The 22,561-nt window shown below is 38.1% G+C and overlaps 2 protein-coding genes across 4 annotated transcripts; both read right to left on the bottom strand.

The window, feature by feature from the left end:
- Positions 1-1,202: 1,202 nt before the first annotated feature.
- SLC40A1 (solute carrier family 40 member 1) lies at positions 1,203-20,922 on the bottom strand. 3 transcript variants are annotated; one of them, XM_033230904.1, is made up of 9 exons: positions 20,472-20,846; positions 19,897-19,964; positions 18,304-18,438; positions 15,225-15,384; positions 12,888-13,003; positions 11,756-11,882; positions 5,984-6,229; positions 4,209-4,856; positions 1,203-2,795 (listed from the first exon to the last, which is right to left on the bottom strand). In XM_033230904.1, exons 4-9 carry the CDS (start codon positions 15,373-15,375, stop codon positions 2,482-2,484), a joined length of 1,602 nt encoding a protein of 533 aa, XP_033086795.1. In that variant the 5' UTR covers positions 15,376-15,384; positions 18,304-18,438; positions 19,897-19,964; positions 20,472-20,846; the 3' UTR covers positions 1,203-2,481. The 3 variants fall into 3 exon arrangements, with proteins under 3 accessions (XP_033086795.1, XP_033086796.1, XP_033086794.1); XM_033230905.1 differs by having other exon boundaries at positions 18,304-18,557; positions 20,472-20,841; XM_033230903.1 differs by lacking the exon at positions 18,304-18,438 and having other exon boundaries at positions 20,472-20,922.
- On the bottom strand, positions 20,696-22,295 carry LOC117094741. The gene is made up of 2 exons (XM_033230906.1): positions 21,755-22,295; positions 20,696-21,618 (listed from the first exon to the last, which is right to left on the bottom strand). Exons 1-2 carry the CDS (start codon positions 22,059-22,061, stop codon positions 21,521-21,523), a joined length of 405 nt encoding a protein of 134 aa, XP_033086797.1. The 5' UTR covers positions 22,062-22,295; the 3' UTR covers positions 20,696-21,520.
- Between the last annotated feature and the right edge of the window lie 266 nt (positions 22,296-22,561).

The raw sequence follows: 22,561 nt of genomic DNA, 5'->3' as shown, positions 1-22,561 counted from the left end.
ATGTAATGAATTTGTTTTTAAGTGGGAACAAAATTAAACCCTTTTGTAAAATGCAATTACATATAAAATGAATATTTTCCTATTTCTAAATCTACTTCATTCATTTTAATGACCTAATTGGCTCTGCAGTTATTTGAGTTTGACCCCATATTTAGAAGCTCCCCCATGACACCGCCACACAGGTCATCCACCCCTGCCCTACTTCTATGGTCTGAGGAAGTAAACAACAAAGGCTGTCCAGACCAGCAGTGATTCTTTTCCACTTCCTTCTTCCTCCTGCTCTGAGCAGTAGTCTACAAAGGTAAGAGCAGCAGCTATAAAAATTCCTGTTAACTCTTCAACTCCATGCTGCTGCTGCTTACACAGGGCCTCTCTCTCTAGATGCACAGACTAGCAAAATGCCCATATTAAGAGCTGAGGCCTCCCCTTGCTAATGTGGTTCTGTTCATTTTTCAATGTCATAGGCCTTGCAGTTACAACTGCAAACATTCAGGACAGATCTTCAACCCCAGCATTGACCCCTGTGGGAGAGAGTAGAGAGCCTGTTCCAGACAGCAGCCAAACCTAACAGAGGCATCTAGTTTGCACAATCATCATGAACAGATCTGTAGCTGCAGGGTGATGCCAAATGCTCTCAAGTTCTCAATTTTAGGAGAAAGGAAAGGAGACTCTGATCAACTATGTCTGAGTCCAATCTGCATCCTTAGGACTGATCACAGTTTAGATCAAGTCCCCAATAAATGTTTCCTTTATGTAGAATGTGGCTCTACTCTCTCTAGAGCCAGCAGACATCTATCCTCAGCTCCCCGTCATTACTAAGGTCCAACCTCTAGTAAAAATGCTAGCTTGTCTTGTAGTTCACAAAGTAATTCCACATGGCTTCTCTTATTTTATTCAACCAGGAAAGTTGAAAGGTAGGTAGGGTTGTTTTATACTATCATCTCCCATTTACAGAAAGGAAAATAGAAGTGAGAACTTAAAAGTGCTTAGTGTGGCATATTCAAAGTCAAAGAAAGAGTGCTGGGCCTCATGTTTACTACACTTTTATCCAGGCCACCATAAACTAGAAATATGAACAGGGAGATAAAACTAAAAATCATGACACTGTAGCCTTTTATAGAGAAAAACAAGTTATCCAAAACAGATGTTCTGTAACAAAAGCCTTGTTAAATAATTGGGGAACAGAATTCAGGAAAAAGAAATTAAGATTTTTAAAATATTTTTATACAGAAATTTTTTACAAAGATTTTACAACATAGCAAATCATTATGTCATACTGTAGAAAGATTAAGCAAAGGATTAAACTCCAAGGATAAAGAAAGTGCTCATAGCAACGTATTGCAGTCTCCATGAAAGTGCATATAAATGGTTAAGGCATAGTACCATCTTGGTACAGACATGTTGCAAACTGACTTTTAATACAATTTTTAAAAATATATACAAACTTTTTTTCTTCTATTCTTCTCAAAGCCATTTGAAAGGGATACTTCTATGATATTCTTGCTGTAGAACAATGTAGAAATAACTTCTGGGTATAAAACACTAAAAATAAAAATACTCTACCTGAGTGTGTTAAAAGTAAATCAAGTGATTTGTAAAACAAAACCTTTACAATTGTGGGTTTTCTACATGTAACTTGCGAGGCTGAAGGCTTACACCCTCATGTTCTACAACACAGATCACTAATGATGGTAACATGAGTTAAATTGGGATTCTTGCCCTTCTGGGTGGCTTTTGGCTTCTAGGTTCTATGACCAAACTATTAACATATTTGAAGTCTGTATGCAGTCATTGTGTGATAAATCTACTTTACAGCTTTGCTTCTACCTGGAGCTTACATGATAACCATGCTGTGAAGTGCTACATATGCTTAATACAATATGTTGCCCCATCTGATAATAAAAATACAAAGGTGCTCTTTAAGCTAAACCATAAACCTTATAAGAGAATTCTAGTTAAGTGTTTTGTTTTTCCACATACATGTAAATACCTTCAGATCAATAGGATGAATAAGGATAATATTGGTTATCAAAATTTAGTCTTCATACTTGAAGAATTTGTTTTTAAAATATAACTAAATAAGATGCAAAAAATAGCTAGTCTTGAACAGGAGTGAGTTTTGCATAAAACTGACATATCTGAATTCTAGTACAGATAAGAATCTGCCTAAGGATAACTGAATTCACTCTTTCAGGTAAGATTGTATCTACTCTTGAGAAATAGGGGAATTCAGTGTTATCATTATAGTCTCCGTATTTAAACTGAGTTTTTCTTTTCCAATTTTTTTCCATGCCTTAACATAAGGGAAGTTAACCAGTTCATTTCTGCTGATTTAGGTTTCCTAAATAGCTTTTAGTCCTCAAGGCACAGCTGTGGTAAAAACGGAGAGAAACACCCAGCCATTTATTGGAATTCTGCAGTACAAAATAAGCACATGTGCTCTATACAATCTAGTAACAGGATAGCAACAGTTAAACTGTCTCAAACAACAGATGTATTTGCTTGATTTTGCTTCCTAACTTCTTTTGCATCAGGACCACAAGCAAAAAGCTTATTCCCCAGAGTATTGTGGGCAAATCGGAAATACATAATGTGGCCCATTGCCACAAAGGAGACTGAAATCAATACGAGCAAGCCAAAAGCTTCAGGATTTGGAGCCAGGATGACCATGATAAAATGCAGAAGATCAAGAAGATAGTTCATGGAGTTCTGTACACCATTTATAATGCCTCTTTCAGATTCAATTACATTTTCTTGCAGCAACTGTGTCACAGTTAAATCAAAGGACCAAAGACCTATAATAAAATGTTTTTTTAAAGATTAGATTTTAGTTTACAGGCATACATTTCGAATTACAGATAAAAATCAGTTGACATATGCAAAATATACATTTCAGCCTGACTGTCTTTAAGTCACCTTAAATATACCATAGCCTTGCCTTAGATAATTATTTTTCATAAATAAATATTGGGTTATTAGTGGCCTCAATAAATGATTTTTACAGTCAACAGACAAAAGGAAGTCTAATCAACAAATTTCTTAGTTCTATTTTTCTGTGATTACTACATAAACTTCTTAGTTCTGTTTTTCTGTGATACTACAAAAACAAAACTTTGAAGTCAGAGACACAATAAATCCTATTATAGTATAAATACAAGTATTTTTAAAGTTTCAAATGACCTAATAAATGGTTATGGTTAAAGTGTAAGGAAACTTTAAACCATTGTTACATTACTGCTAGAGTTCTAAAGCCCAAACAATAAAGCTGTCTTGCCTGGAAATTAATATCTTCAATAAATTAATGAACTGCTTTGTATCACAAGATAAAAACAGTTTCATTTCAAGAGTGAATTCAGAGATAACTCATCAGTACTCTATTAATGATTACTTAAATATTGCTTTGTAAGAAGTCTTTATGTTTCCTTCCAGGGCTAAAAATCCATTTGTGTAGCAAAGTATATAATAAATACATATTGGCTAGAGAAGACCTTTGAAGGATGTTTTTTTCTTACTTTCACATCTTCTTTTAAAGCTAAAAACATTATGTTTTTAGTGTTGCCCCATGGGAATATTCTCTAAACTAGAGTTTTTTTGTTAGGGTTACTGCAATATCAATACTCTACTAGATGGCAGTATAATTAATATAGCTAATACCTTTTATAAATTAAGTTACATTTTAAAAGTAATCACTTGAGCTCAGTAATTCAAGACCACCTTCGGCAACATGGCAAAATCCCATCTCTACAAAATACAAAAATTAGCCAGGCATGGTGGCCCATGGCTGTAGTCCCAGCTACTTGGGGGACTGAGGCAGGAGGATTGCTTGATCCCAGGAGGTCGAGGCTGCAGTGAGCTGTGACTGCACGACTGCACTCCAGCCTGGGTAACAGAGCAAGACCCTGTCTCAAAAAAAAAAAAAAAAAAAGCAATATTTAAGATACTCATTTAGAAAAAATGTTCAAGCCTGAACCATGTTTTAAGTATATGCACATGATAAGGTAAACAAATACAGGTTTTCAAACTATAAAATAAAATATAAAACAAAATACATATAAAATATAAATATGTAAAATAAAAATTTCATAATAGTGGATTTTGTTTAAATTAACATTTAGGGAACATTTCAGATCATTTTATTAATGGATTCTCTGAACCTACATTACAAAAAGACACTTTAGTTCATTAATATATAAAAAGAGATTTCTTACCGATTCTAGCAGCGATGACGCCTGCAAACAGCAGACTGACGGAGATTATGGGCACAGATTCAGGACTTGTCTCTGGGATAATATTAGCAGAATTAGACCCATTAGACATGTATATTTCAGTTGTAATAATGGTTTCAGGTATCTTCGTAGGTGTAATTGACTCTCCTTGAATGAACCTTGATCGGATATCTTCAAAAGGAGACACGGACAAGTCCAGGGGGCTTCCAGGCATGAATACAGAGATCACACACAAGATCAAACAGGAAAGCTGTGCCAATCCTGAGATCAGACCTGTCCGAACCAAACCACATTTTCGACGTAGCCAAGTAAAAGCTACAGTTCCCATTATTCCAGTTATAGCTGATGCTCCCATCAAAATACTGAGGATGGAACCACTCAGTCCCTGAGTGTAGGCGTACCCTGTGGTGATGCAGTCAAAGCCCAGGACAGTCATATAAAGGAAAGCAAGACCCATGCCAGCCAGAAACACAGGCTGGTTGTAGTAGGAGACCCATCCATCTCGGAAGGTACGGAAGGGCTCAGCCATCTGGGAGGCACAAGTAGGTTCTTGCTCTTGTTCAAGCTCATGGATGTTAGAGTCTTTCACACCCACTAAATGAGTTCCCTCCAGGGGTTTTGGCTCAGTATCTGTTAATAAAAGATATCATTATTTTGTTGGGGAGGACATGTAGAAATAAAAGCTAATTATTAATAGTATTTTTTTCTTCTATTCCCCTCCCCAATGGGTACCCTTGGTTATACATTATAATATTTATTTTCTTTTACTAATAATCTAAGAATTCCAGCCAAGGAATAATCATCAAGTGTCATTTTTATTAAATAAACAAAATACTATTGATCTATCCCTCTTTTTTTTCCTCTCTCTCTCTTGCTCTTAGGAATTATACTCCCACCAAAGTAAACAGCAGGAAAACTCACCAGATAAAATATAAAAATTGTCTAAGAAAACACAGCATATTGGCTGGGCACGGTGGCTCACACCTGTAATCCCAGCACTTTAGAGGCCGAGGCGGGAGGATCACAAGGTCAGGAGATCGAGACCATCCTGGCTAACAAGGTGAAACCCCATCTCTACTAAAAATACAAAAAAAGTGGCCAGGCATGGTGGTGGGTGCCTGTGGTCTCAGCTACTCGGGAGGCTGAGGCAGGAGAATGGCATGAACCCGGGAGGTAGAGCTTGTAGTGAGCCAAGATTGCACCACTGCACTGCAGCCTGGGCAACAGAGCAAGACTCCATCTCAAGAAGAAAAAAAAAAAAAGACAGCATATTATTTTCTGGGTCCCTGCAGAGCTGGGTAAAATATTCCATTTACCCAGAAGCCCAACTTATTCTTCTCCAGTGAAATATCCATCTTTGTGTCCTCACTCCCTTCCACTATCCTACAAATGACAACATAACTCCCTCCTCAAAGACTCGAAGGGATTCTTTCATTCTCTTTTTTTCCCCAATTTTGTTTCCCAGTCCTGACTTAGCTTTGCTCAGCCATCTCTCAAGTAATTGAACCTCTATGACTACTGCTAACATCAAGGAAGACGGCTAGGCGACCCATTCCAACTCCACCAGATTCAACCCAGATTTTTTCCCTAGATCCTCAAAAGCCTGCTCTTGCCTCATCTACCAAAGTGATATATTTAACCTCATCCAGCCCCCACTGATAATAAAACCTCATACAAATTCAAAATAGTTTAGATCTTCACCAACATTTAAGGTCTGAACATGAGAACAAAAGGAGTGATCATGGTGTTCAGTTTACCTTTGTGTAAATTCAGCTGTTTCAATTCAGTTTCCTCTTCTTTAAAAGCAGCTTTCACAGCTAGAGCTGGGGTTTTCTGGTAAACCTTCCAGAGCAGAAAGTACTCCACACACATGGATACCAAGTTCCATCCCGAAATAAAGCCACAGCCGATGACTGGGGAGCCAAATGTCATAATCTGGCCAACAGCCATGGGGGCCAAGATGTTGGTTAACTGGTCAATCCTTCGTATTGTGGCATTCATGTCTAGAGAAGCAGGTGAAAGAGGCAGGTAAGTGTGCAAACCCATCAAAGAGAGACTGCCCATTTACACAATACAAACCTGTAAACCAAGAGTATAGATTCCTAAAATGTGGTTTTCTAAAAGCACATTTGTAAGAAAGCCATTTTGTTAGAAAAATATTTGTTGTTTGGGTCAAGTTCCACTAAATTTGCCTCAAAAATGATAATTCCCTTGGAATTGCATAAATCAGTCTAACAGCTTTTTTTAAATGAATACAGCAGTAACTCTACATTCATTTTTTTCAACAAATATATGTTAAATGCCTATTATAAGCTAGGCATTATTCTCAACAATTCTTAACACTATAAGGAAGACAAGTAACATCCTGTCTTCACGGAGTTTATATTCTCACAGGAAAGAAAATACAATAAATCAACAAATGTGTGTGTGTGTATGTGTGTGTGTGTATTCAGAGAAGGACTCACTGAAAAAAAGAGCATCACAGCAAAGAGAAGCACTGAGAAGAAGCCCTAGCTTGGTCACATGAGAGATTCTGGAGACCTCAAAAAAAGGAGAACAATAAGGGCAATGCCTGAATAAAGCTGATTTAAGAGACTGGTGCCAACTCCAGGGGACACCATTTGTATTTTCAGTGAGTCATACCCTGGAGCACAATGTGAATGCTTCCCGTGGCCTTATGGAAAGCAAGATACTTCCCAAAAAATGGAAGTGGAAATAGACAAGTCTTTTGGATATGTTTTCACAAAAAAAAGAACAAAGAACTAGAGTACCAGAGAAGGAAGTGTGCTAAAGATAGGGATTTTTAAGAGGAGCAAAATTAGAGCAGGATTTATGTGCTGCCTGGAATGATACAGTAGTTAAGGGATGTAATCTGAATCTACCACATAACTGAAGGAGTTGTTCTTAGAAACACAATTCATCAATAGTAACAAGAGTAGAGGCCACATATATAGCTTCAGGTACAGGTAGGAAGAGAGATATGATGGTGGAATCACATGGAAGCGCTCTTCTCATTTCTTCCATTTTCTCAGCAAAATACAAAGCCAGGTCATTGATGAAAGTGAGGATGGGGGAGAAGGACTTGAACATGTGATGAGAGAGGAGAAACAACTGTGAATGGTCCTCTAGGAAAGTGGAGAAGGAAAGAATCAGACCAAAAAAAAAAAACAGTGTGATTATCTGGAAGTGTGAAAGGACCAACTCTGAGGCCCTGAACCTCAAGTGAGAATACTGAGCAAGTTCAGTATTTCTTTCCAGTCATGCTCTACTTTGGAGAATTGGATTTAACCATAGTCTTACCAAACAAAATGACAAAACGAGAGGGGGCCAACTGAGCTAAGGGTATATGCCAGGAGATGATCATATAATCATGACTGGCCTTGAAATTTAAGCTAGGTAAGAAAGAGACAAGAGTGAGGTCATGGACAGTGAAAAGGCAGTGGAATGAATGGTTTGTAGGTGCCAACCATATTGATGGATTGTTGAGGCTGTGGTAGTGAAGAAGTTGCTAGAAAGATAGAAGGTGATTTTTCAAGATATGGATGCCTAAGACTGAGATTATGGGAGGAGAGAATTTAGTGGTGATAACAGTCTAGAATTTGACTACAGGAATGTATTCCTGAGTCAGAGTGGAGGACACAATAAATAAAGAGGAAGTTAAAAAAATGTCCAACACAAAGAAATGATATATATTTGAGATGATGGAGTTGTATCTCCATCTCATCTTATCACAACATCACTATGTACTCCATAATAAGCACAATTATGTATCAGTACAAAAAATTAATTAAAATAAAATAAAACCAAAAGTTTTAGAGGAAAAAGAAAGTGATCTACTTTCTCATTCCCTGTCTCACAGAACAGAGTGAAAATTAGTGAGACAAGTCTTAAGCAATCATTTGGGTCACCTTAAGGGAAAAGCAATACGTGACAAAGAAGTACATTAACAGAAGATTGTCTTTATTCCTTCTGTAATTCTTCCTGGTCCTCAATTGCTTTCCAATTAGCCCTATGAGTACATATTGCATATATGATAACAGGAGAACCTTGACATATTTCACCTTTCACTTGAGAGGCAAAGGCAGCCTTCATTGATCTTACACTGGACTGCCATTGCAGAGGCTTCACTACCATCTGCCTCCCACTAACTAATAAGTTTCCAACTCATAAGCCAACAGAGAAGTGTGGAATTTATCCAAATAACTCAATAATTGGAATCCAAAAAGCAAGTAACTAAAGAAAACATATATTTGAATCTTAAAGTCCCAGAATGACAACAATAAATTATTTTAGTTAAAATTATTTCTTACTCTTTCACTACTTCAGTTTTCAAGAGCTCGCGGAGCTTCCCAATGTCACCAATTTCCATCTTTTATATTATACTTAGGAAATTAATAATATGTAGGTGTCAGTAGAAATGTTGTATTATAAAACAGCTTTTAATTTTTCTGATTCAGAATGGATAAAATACTTTAAAAAAAAAAAAAGACTTAACCATCTTACTGGTAGCAGGCTAGAAAAGAATCAGTCTTATGAATATGCAAATATATGTTCTTTACCAATTTATATTTAGTCTTACATAAGCACACAAATATGTGTTCATTTGATTCCAATTTAACTGTTCTCAGCTACAGCTGTGGCACAGAACATGACATTAAATAACTACTTATATTATAATGGATATATTACATCTCATAGAAGAAAAAAATTTTAAATTTGCTAGCAGGTTTGTCTACTTCATATATGAAATCGATTTTTAATCAGTACCACACAAACACAAAATTTATCTGCCATACTTGATCAAGCTGTCAGATTATTTTTTAGAATGATGGGCAAGAAAAATCTCAGAAGATGCTAATAAAGGGTGAGTCTCAAAAGAAAAGGAGGAGGAAAAAAAGCAATAGATGGAATTAAAAAGTCCGGGAAAAGGAAGTAAGATTCAAACGTGGCACAAGAGAAAGTTATCGTAAAATATTGTACTAAATCAAGCATCTAGAAAGTACCTAATTAGTTAACAGATTAGTTAGCAGTATTTATGTGAAAAAATAACACCTTTTCTGGAACTTTCTAAACTGGATAATGACTGCTGTATTTTGGACTGATGCCACTGAAATTCTAAAACTTTTTAACCTTGGCAGGGAAAATTCTTCCTGTTCTTTTACCCTCAGTGATACAGCTTCTAGTTTTAAAACAATCTCTAAAATTAAGAAACACTGTGATGAGGAAATGGGAGCAATCAGCATCCAGCTCACAACTTGTACTTTTCGTGCGCATACCCCTTCCCTTTCACCCTCTACACATAACACACACAGGTGAAGCCTGCCCGGCCTAGGCCCCTACCTGGGTTTCTTTGCCACAACCTCAAAGATCAGCCTACATAAACACAAACCATTCCTGCCTGGAGTAGGTGCGTCTGTGTACAGAGACACAACCTCACAGGAACACAAGGCAGGAGGGGGAGTCCCTTCTAGATGTACTTTCCCCCTTCTTTGTCCCATTTTTTTATCCTCCTTTTTCTCTGTTCTCCTGTAACTCTGCAATAGCAGAAATGGCACAAAAAATCCATAATTAGATACTTGCTGAACTTCAGAACTAAAGAAGTTTCTGTTTCCTGTTTTGAAACATGCAGAAAGTTTTCCTTTACTAGTCCACCAGCCCACACTGCTGGCTGGATGTGAAAGAGCACCACTTACTAAAAGCTAAAGTAGAGTGGACAAGAGTTCAACAAACATCTCACTTCCTTTCCTAAACTTGGAAAACATCAGAAAGTTAGAAAAAGACTGAATAGCCTAGATTATTCTACTCTGCAATAATTCATAATATAAAGAGAGACAGCTGAGAAACGACCAGTCATATTTTTGTTGTTATTCTGGGACATCACTTCATAGAAAAATCCCACAGAGTTATGCGGGATGTTTGTATTTATATTTATGTGTGTGTACACACACACACAGACACACACACAAGGACAAGTTACAAGTTATTAGGACAAGTTAAAGATTCTGGTTAACTTTTTCATATTTCAGACTTTACAGAGTCAAATGAGTTAGTTAACATCAGTTAAGTGAAAGAAAATTATTTTATTTTAATTTTGTCTATAGCTGCTGCACAAATTACAGAATAATCATTGTAAAAGTCAACTTTCTCCTCTAAACACATTCCAACAAATATATATGTGATCTATTGTCAAAATATATCCTTTTGTGACCTTTGAATTTTAAAACATGGATATATTTTACATGCTTTAAATAGTGTGTTAAAAAGAGAAAGTAAACAAAAAAGGACAAGTTCGTCTAGTTCAATGTGACAAAAAAGACATGAAATTATTCCTCATTATAAATTATCACAGGAAGAAAGTAAATGAGAATCATGATTTTAGCTCCAGAGAGAATTTCCTGTGATACAGATTCACACATGCTAAATTCATCTTATACACACACCATCCATTATATCAATCACTGTGGGATTTCTGACTTAATAATACTGCAACCACAAAGTGATGATTCAGGCAAATTCTTCTTCTAGACCTTCCACAGACTTTGTTCTCCTTCACTCACCCCTCCTTTCGAACTTTTTTTTTTTAACCAAATGGTCCAAACAAAGCTGCTTACTAATCCCAGCACATAATCTTGCCTTCTGCATCCCGGGATAAGCCATTTAAGTCATCAAGAATGGTTTACTTGTCTGTCAGGAGAGTTGGGTAATGTGTGTGTTATACGCATTATCTCAGTGATCAGCAGAGTTGACTCAGCTGATCTGACAGGTAGGGAGGTGTACCCTTCCTCCTTTCCCCTGTGTAATTACCAATCCAAATTCTGTCTGTGTGTCATGTGAGGGGATGGCAGGCAATAATGAGTGAGGGAGGTTATTCTGAGCCTAAGTAATATTGACAGAATAGGACATGTTGTTTGTAAGCATTCTTCAGATGTTCTTTGACCACTTATTTATATTTCCAATGGACAACTAAGATGGTAAGCTTCTTAAAAACTATATTCTGTTCTCTATTTCTTTGGTATTTGTAACAGCAATTATATTACATTGTACATAATGTAATAAAAGTTATAGATTATAACTTTAAGGTAGAAGAAATTAACTTCCAGAGTCTCTCCTACAATTAAGTTGTTTCCATTTTATTTAGAGAAAAATAACATCCATATGATTGATAAGCATCAGTAATAACATTCACAGGTATGACCAGTAAAATCTCATGTCAGATTTGCACTGTTCTAAGTATTAACATTTAGAAAGTTGAATTTTTTTTAAAAAAAAAAGGAAAGAAAAAGTTATTCCATTTGCCAAGTTTGCGTAGGATAAAAGAGAAGTTAGCTATCCTATAAGTTAACTTCATAACAGTGAGATACATCAGCACTAAAACTGACAATAAGGTAAGAAAAAAAGTACGCTTTCAATTTATCGTTCTTAAAAAATACCCAGAACAAAAATAAAAGGCTTACACAGCCTCATTTATCACCACCAATTTAAAGTGAATCCTAACATGCCCATTTAATTGAAAGAGAAAACCAAATTACTTGCTAGTTTGCTTCTGTCTTCTCCTGCAACAACAACAATCCAATCCCTTTGGATTGTGATTGCAGTAGCTGTACTGGCCAAATTTGCAATATTTGCAATAGTGATGATCAGGATATAGCAGGAAGTCTAAAGAATGACAAGAAAACATTGAGTTATAATGTCAGTTTACCACACTGTACATATGTCACTAAACAAGGTAGGTTAAAATGGTCTTTGGTGGAATAATAAAAAATGTATTTTGATTTCATTTATAAGAAATCATTTTACGTTATATACATGAAGCAATGGATGAATACCACTAGTCAAGGGGCATAATGTCCTAATCATATCATCTAGATCATCTGTAGTATACATAATACAAAAATTGTAATAGTCAGGTGAATACAGTTATAAAATGTAAACACAGTGGTGATTTTGAACACTTCTCCCACAAATATTGCCTTTGAAAAGAATGTTGAAGGGGAATTGAAAACACCTGTATTTAAGTCATAGTTCTTGACACCTTCTAGTTGCATGACAATGGGCAATCAACTAGGTCACTTTGTCTTAATTTTTTCAACAAAACAAAGGGAATAGGTTCAAAGATTTCTAAAGTCCTACCTGGCTTTGCAACTCTATAATATCAATCCAAATATACACAAGAAGATTCAATATGACACCAAATGCATGGTTTATATACCACACCCCATCCCTGTCCTCTTTTCCACCAAGCTTTTATGAAATCACAACATGAAAAGTTATCTGGTTGACATTCCCAAACAGAAGTAACAATTATTATTGGAGAAACACAATTATGACTGACTAATATACACATGGATAACATTTCTTAAATAGCACGAACAAAGTATAGGTCACTAAAAAGCTGAAAACAAACAACTGAATTCTACAGTAAACTCTTAGAAATGCCAATAAAAACCAATAGGACAAAATTTAAATTCAAACAATACTTAATGAGTGCCTGTTGTGGGCAAAACAACAACAAAACAAACTATAGGGGATATTACAGTAGACACAGAAATCAATATTAAAAGGTCACATTTGCAAAAAAAAAAATAGCTTCAAAATATTTTCACCCTTTACCACTACCAGATATTCAATTTTCTGCCATCAAGAATCTCATTGAGAACTTACAAGAACCCATCCATGGTACATGGTCAGAAGCTCATGTTTATGTAAGAAAACCATCATCAGGATGATTCCACACAGGATGACTGAAACATTCTGTACCACCAGCGAGGTCTGGGCCACTGTGCAGAGGAAGAGACAAAGTGTACATTACATCCAAATGTCTCAGTGGGACTGTTCTTATTCACACATAATTGTTCTACTATAATACATTAATACACAGACATAATTATTATCAGATAAAAAGAAAATCTTTCTGAAGTCAGTCCTGCCTCAGCTACTTCCAATACAACCCCAAGGATCACACCAGGCCAGTAAATATGCAACCAAAATGATGAAGTACCACAAGTTTCTCTGTTCATTGAAGTCTATCATAATGACTACATTTTCATTTGGCTTATCTTCTTAAAAGTTTAACATAAACAGAGCTGTAGTATGATATAGATATGATCCACATTTCAGCTCTTTGTTGCTTAAGGTAAAACAATAACATGTACGAGGTTAAAGAGGAAGTTATGAAATCCACAACCTCCTACATGGCAGGCTGAATCTGATAATATGGTATGGATAAATAGAAAAGACACACACAAATTTGCCAAGAATAAATCAGCAGTGTATTTCTTTGCATACTAATGCTATTTGCCATTGCTACTAAATTATAAGCTACCCCTTCCATCACAGATGGCAATTCTCTTAGCATGAGGCACCCATATAGACAAAGCGCTGGAGTAAGGACAGATAAAGACAACTGGTAGCCTTTTCTCTGCCACTCAATAGGTAGATGATCTAGGACAGGATACTCCCTAATGTCTCTTATGCATGCGTCTAGAAGGTGAGGATGGTAATACCTGTCTTCCTTACTTTATAGGGTCATAATGATGCTCAAATAAAACACTTATGAAAGCAGTTTGGAAAATATGAAGTTCCATATGTAAGGGATAATTACAGCTCTTGTCTTCAAGGATAATATAGTTCATCTTTGCTTGGAAGGTCATATCAAAGACCCAAGAAAAAATAAAATGCTTTCTGAAAGCAGTCTGATATAAAATCCCAACATATAACTCTTTCATTCACTCATACATTCATTCACTGGATAAGGATCAGATGTCAATTAAATAAGGTTCTTAGCTTTTGGGACCCTACAGACCAGAAGAAGAAAAGATACGTGAACAGATCATTATAATTGTGTAAGTGTAGAGGTGTTAACAAAGCCTCAGGGGAACGCAGAGGAAGAAATGGTAAACTCAGCCCAGAGGTATCAGGAAACATTTTTCATAAAGAGTAATATATGAGTTGATTATATAGGATTAAGTGGGAAATTGTTATCCTACCACACTTTTCTTCATCCAATTCAATATTCCTTCCTAATATATGATTGCAGTGCTCAATAATCATTACATTAAAGGTTTCTATGTATAATATTCCTGTGTTCCTATGTATAATGATACAAAGAAGTAATTTTTTTCTAGATTACAGAACTTTTTTCTATGTGTTCTGGTCTACTCATTCTAAAAACAGAAATATGTTCACCTTGACCATTTTCCTAGTAGTATCAAGTCCTAGAATTTGATAAGCCTGTTGCTCTGTGTCCAGAAGCAGTCATCTTGCACTGAAAGAATGAAACCTCAATCTTTTGCCAACATCTAAGTCAGGCATGGTCAGGTCTTGGTATTATCAACTGAGCAATTCAAGAAAATTTACCCTGAATGATTATCCATATTTCCCTTATATACTGGAAAATTTAATTGCTCAATTACTTTCTTTCCTGTATAAAATGACATGATTTCAGTACTAATGCTTAGAATAAATATCAATATATTATTCTTTCTTCTTTATCCCTACAAAATTTATAATTCAGCTCTTTGTGATCCAGGCTCAACTATTCTCCCTTGAAGCTATTCTTAGTTTTCAATTCCCTTATATATACTCTTACATGAAACATAGTAACCAAAGAACAGATGTTAAAGCTGTCTCAGGAACATCACACTAAAGGGACTCCAGTGCAAGTCATAGTTAGGAAGCCTGAGTTAAGCAAACTTTTAATGTTTAATGTGGTTCTCAGAAAAGTGCTACAAGGTTAATCATTAACATATGAAATTTATGAACAGCCAAAGATAAAAAATCTATTAGGTCAATGTTCAGGCATCCCAACTTTGTGTGGGAGCCATGGGACCCTCCATCCAGAGGTGGTGCCATCTAAGCCCTCCTCCCTCAGGTGAGGCGTGCAGACATTCCCTGGGTTGGCCACAGCTGTTTCTTAGTTTGCTGTTTCCTTTGTTACAGAGGTAGCTCAGGCATTGCTCCCATGAATATAAGGGCTTTTAATTATATAACAACACTCACCTTTAAGTCTAGCATTCTTGTCCACCCAGTCACCGATGATAGCTCCCAGGACCAGAACAGACCCTGCCACCACCAGCCCGTAGACTGCTGTCAAAAGGAGGCTGTTTCCATAGAGCTCTACCAGAAACACAGACACCGCAAAGTGCCACATCCGATCTCCCTTAAATGAAAAGAGAAAATGTTTTGATGGAATATTTTTCGTTCCTAGTCTATTGTACTCAGGAAGTTGCTTCCTTATCAAAAGGGCACTTCCTGGCTACACTATGAGACTTTCAAAGTCAGTAATTACTCTTAGATTGAATACTGATCAGATGTTGAAACTGTTCATCCCAGCACAATGGAAAACATTCTTGCCCAATTATTAAGTAAACTTGAAAAGGCAAGGTATTAATGAATGATACATTCTCTTTGTCATTCTAGAAACAAAATGCAGTTTCCAGACACAAGATGGCTTTTTGATACAAAAACGTGTTCTCCTGTGTGGCAGGTTTCTCCTGAGGCCTGGAATTGGCCTATCTTGATTGCAGAGGCATAAAGTAGTTTGCTATTGCACCAGAAATCAATCACAGTATAGTTCACGAACATTAGTATACCTTGAACATCAAGAAAAAGCCAGTTTCCAAATTTGTAAAATGATAGGAATGGACTATATGATCTCCAAGGTTTCTTTTACGTCTAATATCCTAAAACCTATGAGATTTCATAAAGTCATAATTTGAAAGTCATAAAACAGCAGAGCAATCGGAAAGAGGAGAGTAATAATGGCAAATTCTGGCACTGCATAAACAGTGATGTCAGAAATAAACTTAAATGCATAAGTAAGTAGTTAACATTTTAATACAGATGAGTTTGAAAGGGGGAAAAAGATACTTATTTCTTCACACAAACTCCAGAGAATACAGGGAATTTTGGAGTTCAATACCGTGAAACGTGATTTAACAGAAACTTTTAAGTGAATTAGGCAAATTAATGTCTTAAAAAATCTACAGTGGACCTTATTATCAGATTTTAGACTCCATCCCTGACTTCCGAAATTAACATTAAGGAGGACAACCACATTCCATCATAACTTATCTCTGGGAATCACCATAGGAAACCAAATTCCAGGCCTCATAGATTTGACCCTATGGAAACAGTTATACTCCTAGTTCTTCCCAAAGTTTGTTAACATCTTCATGAAAAAAATCCATGTATTAGAAGCAAATACTATCCTGGTATGTCAAATTATTTTAAAATTTTAATGAAGCCAGGATAATAATTTTATACATTCAAAACTTAAATTGATACATGTTAGCAATCATTTACAAAAATCTTTGTGTAGACCAGTAGTTCTCAACTAGAGATGACTTTGCTTCTCCTACCCACACCCCACCTCCCCAGGGGATCATTTGGCAATGTCTGGAGTAATTTTGAGTTGTCAAAACAGCAGGGGGGTGGAGCTGTTACTTAATCTTTAACCTGAAAAGCAAATTTAGATTTGATTAGAATAAAATGGGACAGGGAGAGGGGAGATAATTTATTCTAATCTCCATTCCTCTGAATAGCTCCCGAGGAAAAGACAAAAACACATAAATGTCCCAAATGATAGGTTGCCTCTGTCAGTGAATTTTCTCTTTCTTAACATACAGGTTAAGAAACACTTTTCTAATACTGTTGCTTCTTTCTTTTTATCTTACTCTTATTGTATTTTTCAATTGTCTTAGAGTCCTCTAAAGCAGGCCATCAAGACAAATGCTATTAAAATTTTGAATCTTGCTTATTCTTGTATGCCATACCACTTCTTTGATGGAAAGAAATAAATTGCTCATATTACCCCAATTTCCAACAGGTTTAGGCTTTAAGAAACAACAGATTCTATGTTCACAAAAAGCCCAAGATTTGCGCAAAGTCTATGTAAATATTGAACAAGTGCCCATCTTTCCTTATTTCTGTTTCTTGCCTTCCCACCTATTCTCACCAAACTTGGATGACCTGTTTATGTGTCCATGTACCCCCACTGGACTGAGAGCTGAAAGCAAACCTAATAACTGTCCATGAATGATCATGGTCCTTAATCCACTTAATGAATACTTACTAAGTGGCTACTATGTACCCGACACTTGCAGGCACTAGAGCTTCAGCAGTGCACAAAAATCACAGTCCATGTTTTCATGCAGCTCACATTCCAGTGAACAGAGACAAAAAGCAAATCTAGCACAGGGTACGTGCTGCTATGAGGAAATATAAAGTAGGATGGAGCTGGTGGTGACAAAGGCCTCCATGAACAAAGAAGTGAGGGCTGTTGGAAGCAAGGGCTGGAGAAATGCAGACATACTGGGGTTTAAATGGAGAAAGTCTATAAGATCATGATATCAGACATAAGCAACTGGCCCCTCTTTTTCACTGTCTTACATTGTCATCCTTTTGTTATTAGATATCTTTTCTAAAGTCCATACTAAATCGTATTATAAGCTCCTTGACAATAACAATAGTATCCACTTTTTTTTTTTTTTAGACAGGGTCTTGTTCTGTTGTCCAGGCTGGAGTGTAGTGGTGTGATCACAGCTCACTGCAGCTTCAAACTCCTGGGTTCAAGCAATTCTTCCACCTCAGCCTCTCAGTAGCTGGGACTATAGGTGTGCCTCATGACACCTGGCTAATTTTTAAATTTTTTTGCAGAGATAGAGTCTCTCTATGTTGGCCAGGCTGGTCTCAGACTCCTGGGCTCAAGCAGTTCTCCTGCCTCAGCCTCCCACAGTGCTAAGATTACAGGCGTGAGCCATTGCACCTAGCCAGGATCCACTTCTTACACTACTTTGTATTTTGACAGTATAGAGTAAAACGCATTGATCCACTGGCAGATAGAAATGAAGTCAGAAATAAAAGGCATTCAACCCCATACAAAACTAACCTCAGACAACCTTCTACTCTAATGCCCCTATGTTCAGTGGATAAGAAATCATGATTTGGCAGGGTGCGATGGGAAATGCATATATATATATAATATATATACACACACAATACAGAAACATAAATGTTTTGTTGTAATAAAATCAGGCAGAGTGCCACACAAGAGAAAAAACATAAAAAGTATAATTACCTAGTGTTAGAGACATTCCTCTTTTGCACTCCTTTGCAGTGGAAAGGAGTAAAAATCCACTAAACCTTATATGATTGTAGTTGCTGCCGTTTGTTTAATCCAACTTTCTCATGAGAACTTCCTTTGCTCGACTTACTGTAAAGTTGGGATAAGCATGTGTCACCTTTCTTGTGGGACTTTTAATGAATATGACAAAATATCCTCCTGGAACAACGACAGTGCCACTGGTTTTCTGGCAAATCTGACCTCCTAACCTATTAACCAAAGGTCACATAAACCATAATCAGTATTTGGAAGAGAGGCATCCTCTTCCTCTAAGAGCTAGGCCAGACTACAGGCTGAGAATTTCAGATACTATTTCTATCACCTGTTATTAATACTTAATATTTACTGAATTAAACTGGGGGAACAAACTATTGCTTTTGATTTATTAAGGGTTGTTTCACTAGGTTTCTACTTAGCATCATCAGCTGTTGGAATTAAAACAAACTCACACCAATTCCACTTTGTTTACATGTATTTGCAGAGTCATCCCTGCGTAAGCCTCTGGTAAGATAGGAGCTTGCTTTTGTAAAATGTCATCTATAAACTGCTATTTCTTAGAGAGCCAATAATGTAGATTAACAATTTCTCAAAGGCATTGGGTATAGATTTCCTCTTCCAGTGGTTTCCATCCATGTCTTAAGGATGATCCAATAAAAGTTTCCAATTTAAAAGGAAAATAACATTCAAATAATTTACTCTCAAAATTCTTTCCATTCTTTTTAGTTAAATACATATGAGCCATGGACAGAATATAGCCAGATGTATTGCTTTTAAACAATAATTGTTTAATGTTAAAGATTCTAATAATCATTAAACATATATCTAGCACCCTTCTAGTTTATTATTTTGGGGAGAGAGTTTTAGGAGCCCAGATCTACAGAAACACTAGGTCTTTTCCAAGATGACCTAGAAAGTCAGAGGGAAAACTGTAAATCCATTGCTGATATTCATTGGATGATTAATTTTAAGATAGCCTCCAATGCCCCAAACTTTATCTAACTATAGATAACATTTTTAAAGACCAGAATTTTTGTCATTCAGATATTTGTTCTGGGGTCATTTATGTTTCAATTAATCTTAGACTGTTATTATTAGCCTAAGTCAGTCACTCTACCATTCTATTGTATTCTCATGGTGCTGCACACTGCAACTAAATTTTAACAACAACAAAAAAAATTTTAATGTGAAGAAGAGAAGGTATATGAAACATCCATCCATCTTTTGTAGCAGATATGTCTATTTACTAAGGCTACTAATGCAACATACAATTTAAAAACAAGGCAAATATTCCTTTCCTTGTTAATCTTGTCTGGATAGTTGTCTATCTACATAAACTACGATGATCTGATAATTAAGTTGTATTAACTAACACTGATGGAGAAAGATCTTCGACATAAATAACGTTTTCCATTAAAGCATGTGTACTTGGATGATTTATTTCTTTAACTGCTTGACAAAACTGGAAGTTGGCTTAATACAACTGGCTGGAACGAAAGGAAATAAAAAAAATTGCACAACTATGTTGTAAGACTATGCATTCTCACTTACCCAAGTAGACAGAGAATGACCAAGGTAGAGAAGGAATTTTGCAGAGGTCAGGTAGTCGGCCAAGGATCCTGCAAAGACACAGGTGGGGAGAGAAAAAGCGATTGTAGTCACTTAATGAGCTGAGGGCAGAATGCTTATCCATTTGATCTTATTAGAACATGATTATTAAAAACTATTTTGCGGGACAAACCACGTACATTTTATCAAGTTACCTATGAACCGATGAATTTGGTTCACTTAATACCATTCACTTAATTAAGCATGACCTAGTCAATAACTGCCCAACTTCACATTTTACATACAGTGAAGAATTTTCAACATGCTTTTTTGTCTTTTTTTTTTACACAAGGCAATCCAAACTGCCCAGTCTACTCCATCCGTGCCTGTGTGCAAACCCCTTTTCCCACACCCTGAAGTTCCTTTCTTCCTTAACGTCCACCAAATATAAGTCAAAGGATCTTTTACAAAGCTATGGTTCACAGCAGAGCCACATTCCTCCAGAAGCTGTGTAGAGTTGCTTGTCTCCAAAGCCCAACCTGGGTTTCCACCATATGCATTCGGTCAATGCCACTCACCACAGCATCCTCTCTGGCGGTTGTGATCTCCTGCCCTGGTCATGACACTGGGCGACCCTGCTGGCTCTTCTGCGGCGGCTGCGGCTCTCGCTGAAGTACTTGTTAACCGGAGTGCAAGGAACTGGAGATAGCACCTCTAAAAACACAACAGCCTTGGGCAAAAAGACTACAACGACGACTTTGGCAAAGAACAAAAGAAAAGGGGCCCGGGGATTTTCTTTTTTCCTTCTTTCCAAACTTAGCTAACACTGTAGCTGAAGTTGGAAAGGCAAAGCCTTATGGAAGCGGGTTGGGAGGCTCAGCAGGTCGTCCGAGCCTAGCGGACGCCCAGAGCCAGCTCTCCGCCGCCGCCGCCGCCGTGGGCCGGGCCCCGCTCTTATACCGCGTAGAGGGCGGAGCTCCCTGAGACCGCCGACTGGGGCCGCCCCGTCCCCTTCAGGGCAGCCCGGGCGTCCCCGCGGCGCGAGACGAGCTTTCGTCAACCCTGCGCGCTGGGCCGTCCCCACGCCCTTCCCCGGAGTAATCGCCCGCCCCGGGCGCAAGCGTCCAACCGGCCGCAGACACCCTGCGTGGATTGCGGAGACCTTCGCCTCGACCCGTTTCACTCCCTGGGTTTTCCCGCCCTCCAGGAAGCCGCGAGGGCAACCTCGGGGGTTGGCCCTGGGGCTGGGAAGGGGAGGAAGGCGCGTGGAGCCGGCGGGGCGGCGTGGGGAGATTCTGCGCGAAACCAAGCGTCAGGTGCTGGAAGAAAGCGCTGCGCATCGGCTACCCGGCAGTTCAGAGAAAGGGCTGCCGCCGGACGGTCGCAGTGCAAAGCTCCAGCCCGAGCTTGGTGGGTGGGGATTCCTTTTTTAATGAAAGTAATTTTCAATACAGGTATCTAAATAAATATAATTCATGCCACAGAGGCCGCTTTCCTGGCCTTCCCATTCCGGCCCGCGTGCCGGCAGAGAATGCCTTTCCTTCCCCGGACTGCATAGCAGGGCTTCCCTCAAAGAACCAGAATCAAAGGGCAGGAAGGGGGCGCAAAGATCAGAGTCCATCCCTCTTCAGAGGGATGGCTTGCAAACGGAGGCTTGCAAAGGTGAAGTCCCGCGGCGAGTCATAGACCTACCCGTATCGCCAAACTGGGGCTTCCAAATCCGTCCTGGAGACAGAATGAGGACGCTGCAGCCCCAGCAAGCCCTTCACCATCATTCTTCTCCCTCTGTACCCTCTCACCCCGCCCCAACGCGCGCGTCCCTTCCCCACCTAACCTCCAGATGCCCCAGTGACAGGCTTACCAGGAATACCGGTTGTCCCAGTTGTGTCCCTGGATCTGTCCCTGTCCAGATAAAGCCATTCGGTGGCCTCCTGGATGGTGAGGTGAATGACTCTAACACCAGATTCTAGCCTTGGTTGACTTCGTTTTTCTCCTGCTGTGCCAAACCAACCCCTGGGGCATACCAGCCCCTTTTGCCAGTAGGTTACCTTACCCTTCTCAATCTCACCAAAACCCTGGGAGTGGACCCTACATACTGAAACTCCAACCAGAAGCCACACCTTGAGCACAGGCCAGACTGACACACAGTAGTAAAGGGAGCCACGCATAAGTATATGCCCTGTATCTGCACTCTCAATCAGGAGCCCCAAAGGTCTACGGGTGGGTGCAGCTGGATTCGGTTGGGATGTGGTCTGGTGAGTAGAGATAGGGGTTACAGTTTAACTTCTGCTCTTCACTGCTTTTTTCCTTTTCAAGCCCTGTTTTTTCCTTTCTTTGACACGACATTCAAGTTCTTTCTCCCAGTTTAGAGAGGTTTTGGTTTGCTGACCGTGGAGAATAGGGTCATTCATACATGCATCCTTGAGAATAAGCCCACGTATATTCAGATGAGTGAACTAAAGTGAAGGAGTGAACTGGTAATAAACCCCTCCACTTTATGGCGATCCCTTATTAGAGATGAATTTTTTGACAGGTCCTCAAGAAAGGCACAAAGGATAATGATAGTTTGCACAATTTGTCAGAGCATGTCTCAGCAACAAGGACCTCCAAGTGCTTTACATTAATTATTACATGTTATAAGAAGGCGTGTCATGCTGTTCCCAACTTC

The sequence above is a fragment of the Trachypithecus francoisi genome, unplaced genomic scaffold, assembly GCF_009764315.1.
Source record: "Trachypithecus francoisi isolate TF-2019V2 unplaced genomic scaffold, Tfra_2.0 Lachesis_group13, whole genome shotgun sequence".
NCBI lineage: Eukaryota > Metazoa > Chordata > Mammalia > Primates > Cercopithecidae > Trachypithecus > Trachypithecus francoisi.
The sequence above is the reverse complement of the archived record's forward strand: the minus strand, read 5'-3'. Positions and strand labels throughout refer to the sequence as shown.

What these genes read in the sequence shown, in the direction of transcription:
- SLC40A1 (XM_033230903.1), bottom strand. Translation starts at nt 20,514, where the DNA reads ATGACCAGGGCAGGAGATCACAACCGCCAGAGAGGATGCTGTG. An exon ending in CCGCCAGAGAGGATGCTGTG is followed by an intron (nt 19,965 to 20,471) that starts GTGAGTGGCATT and finishes GTGTCTTTGCAG; the next exon opens with GATCCTTGGCCGACTACCTG. An exon ending in CAAGAATGCTAGACTTAAAG is followed by an intron (nt 13,004 to 15,224) that starts GTGAGTGTTGTT and finishes TCCTCTGCACAG; the next exon opens with TGGCCCAGACCTCGCTGGTG.
- LOC117094741 (XM_033230906.1), bottom strand. Translation starts at nt 22,061, where the DNA reads ATGCGTGGCTCCCTTTACTACTGTGTGTCAGTCTGGCCTGTGCTCAAG. An exon ending in TGGGACAACCGGTATTCCTG is followed by an intron (nt 21,619 to 21,754) that starts GTAAGCCTGTCA and finishes TTCTGTCTCCAG; the next exon opens with GACGGATTTGGAAGCCCCAG.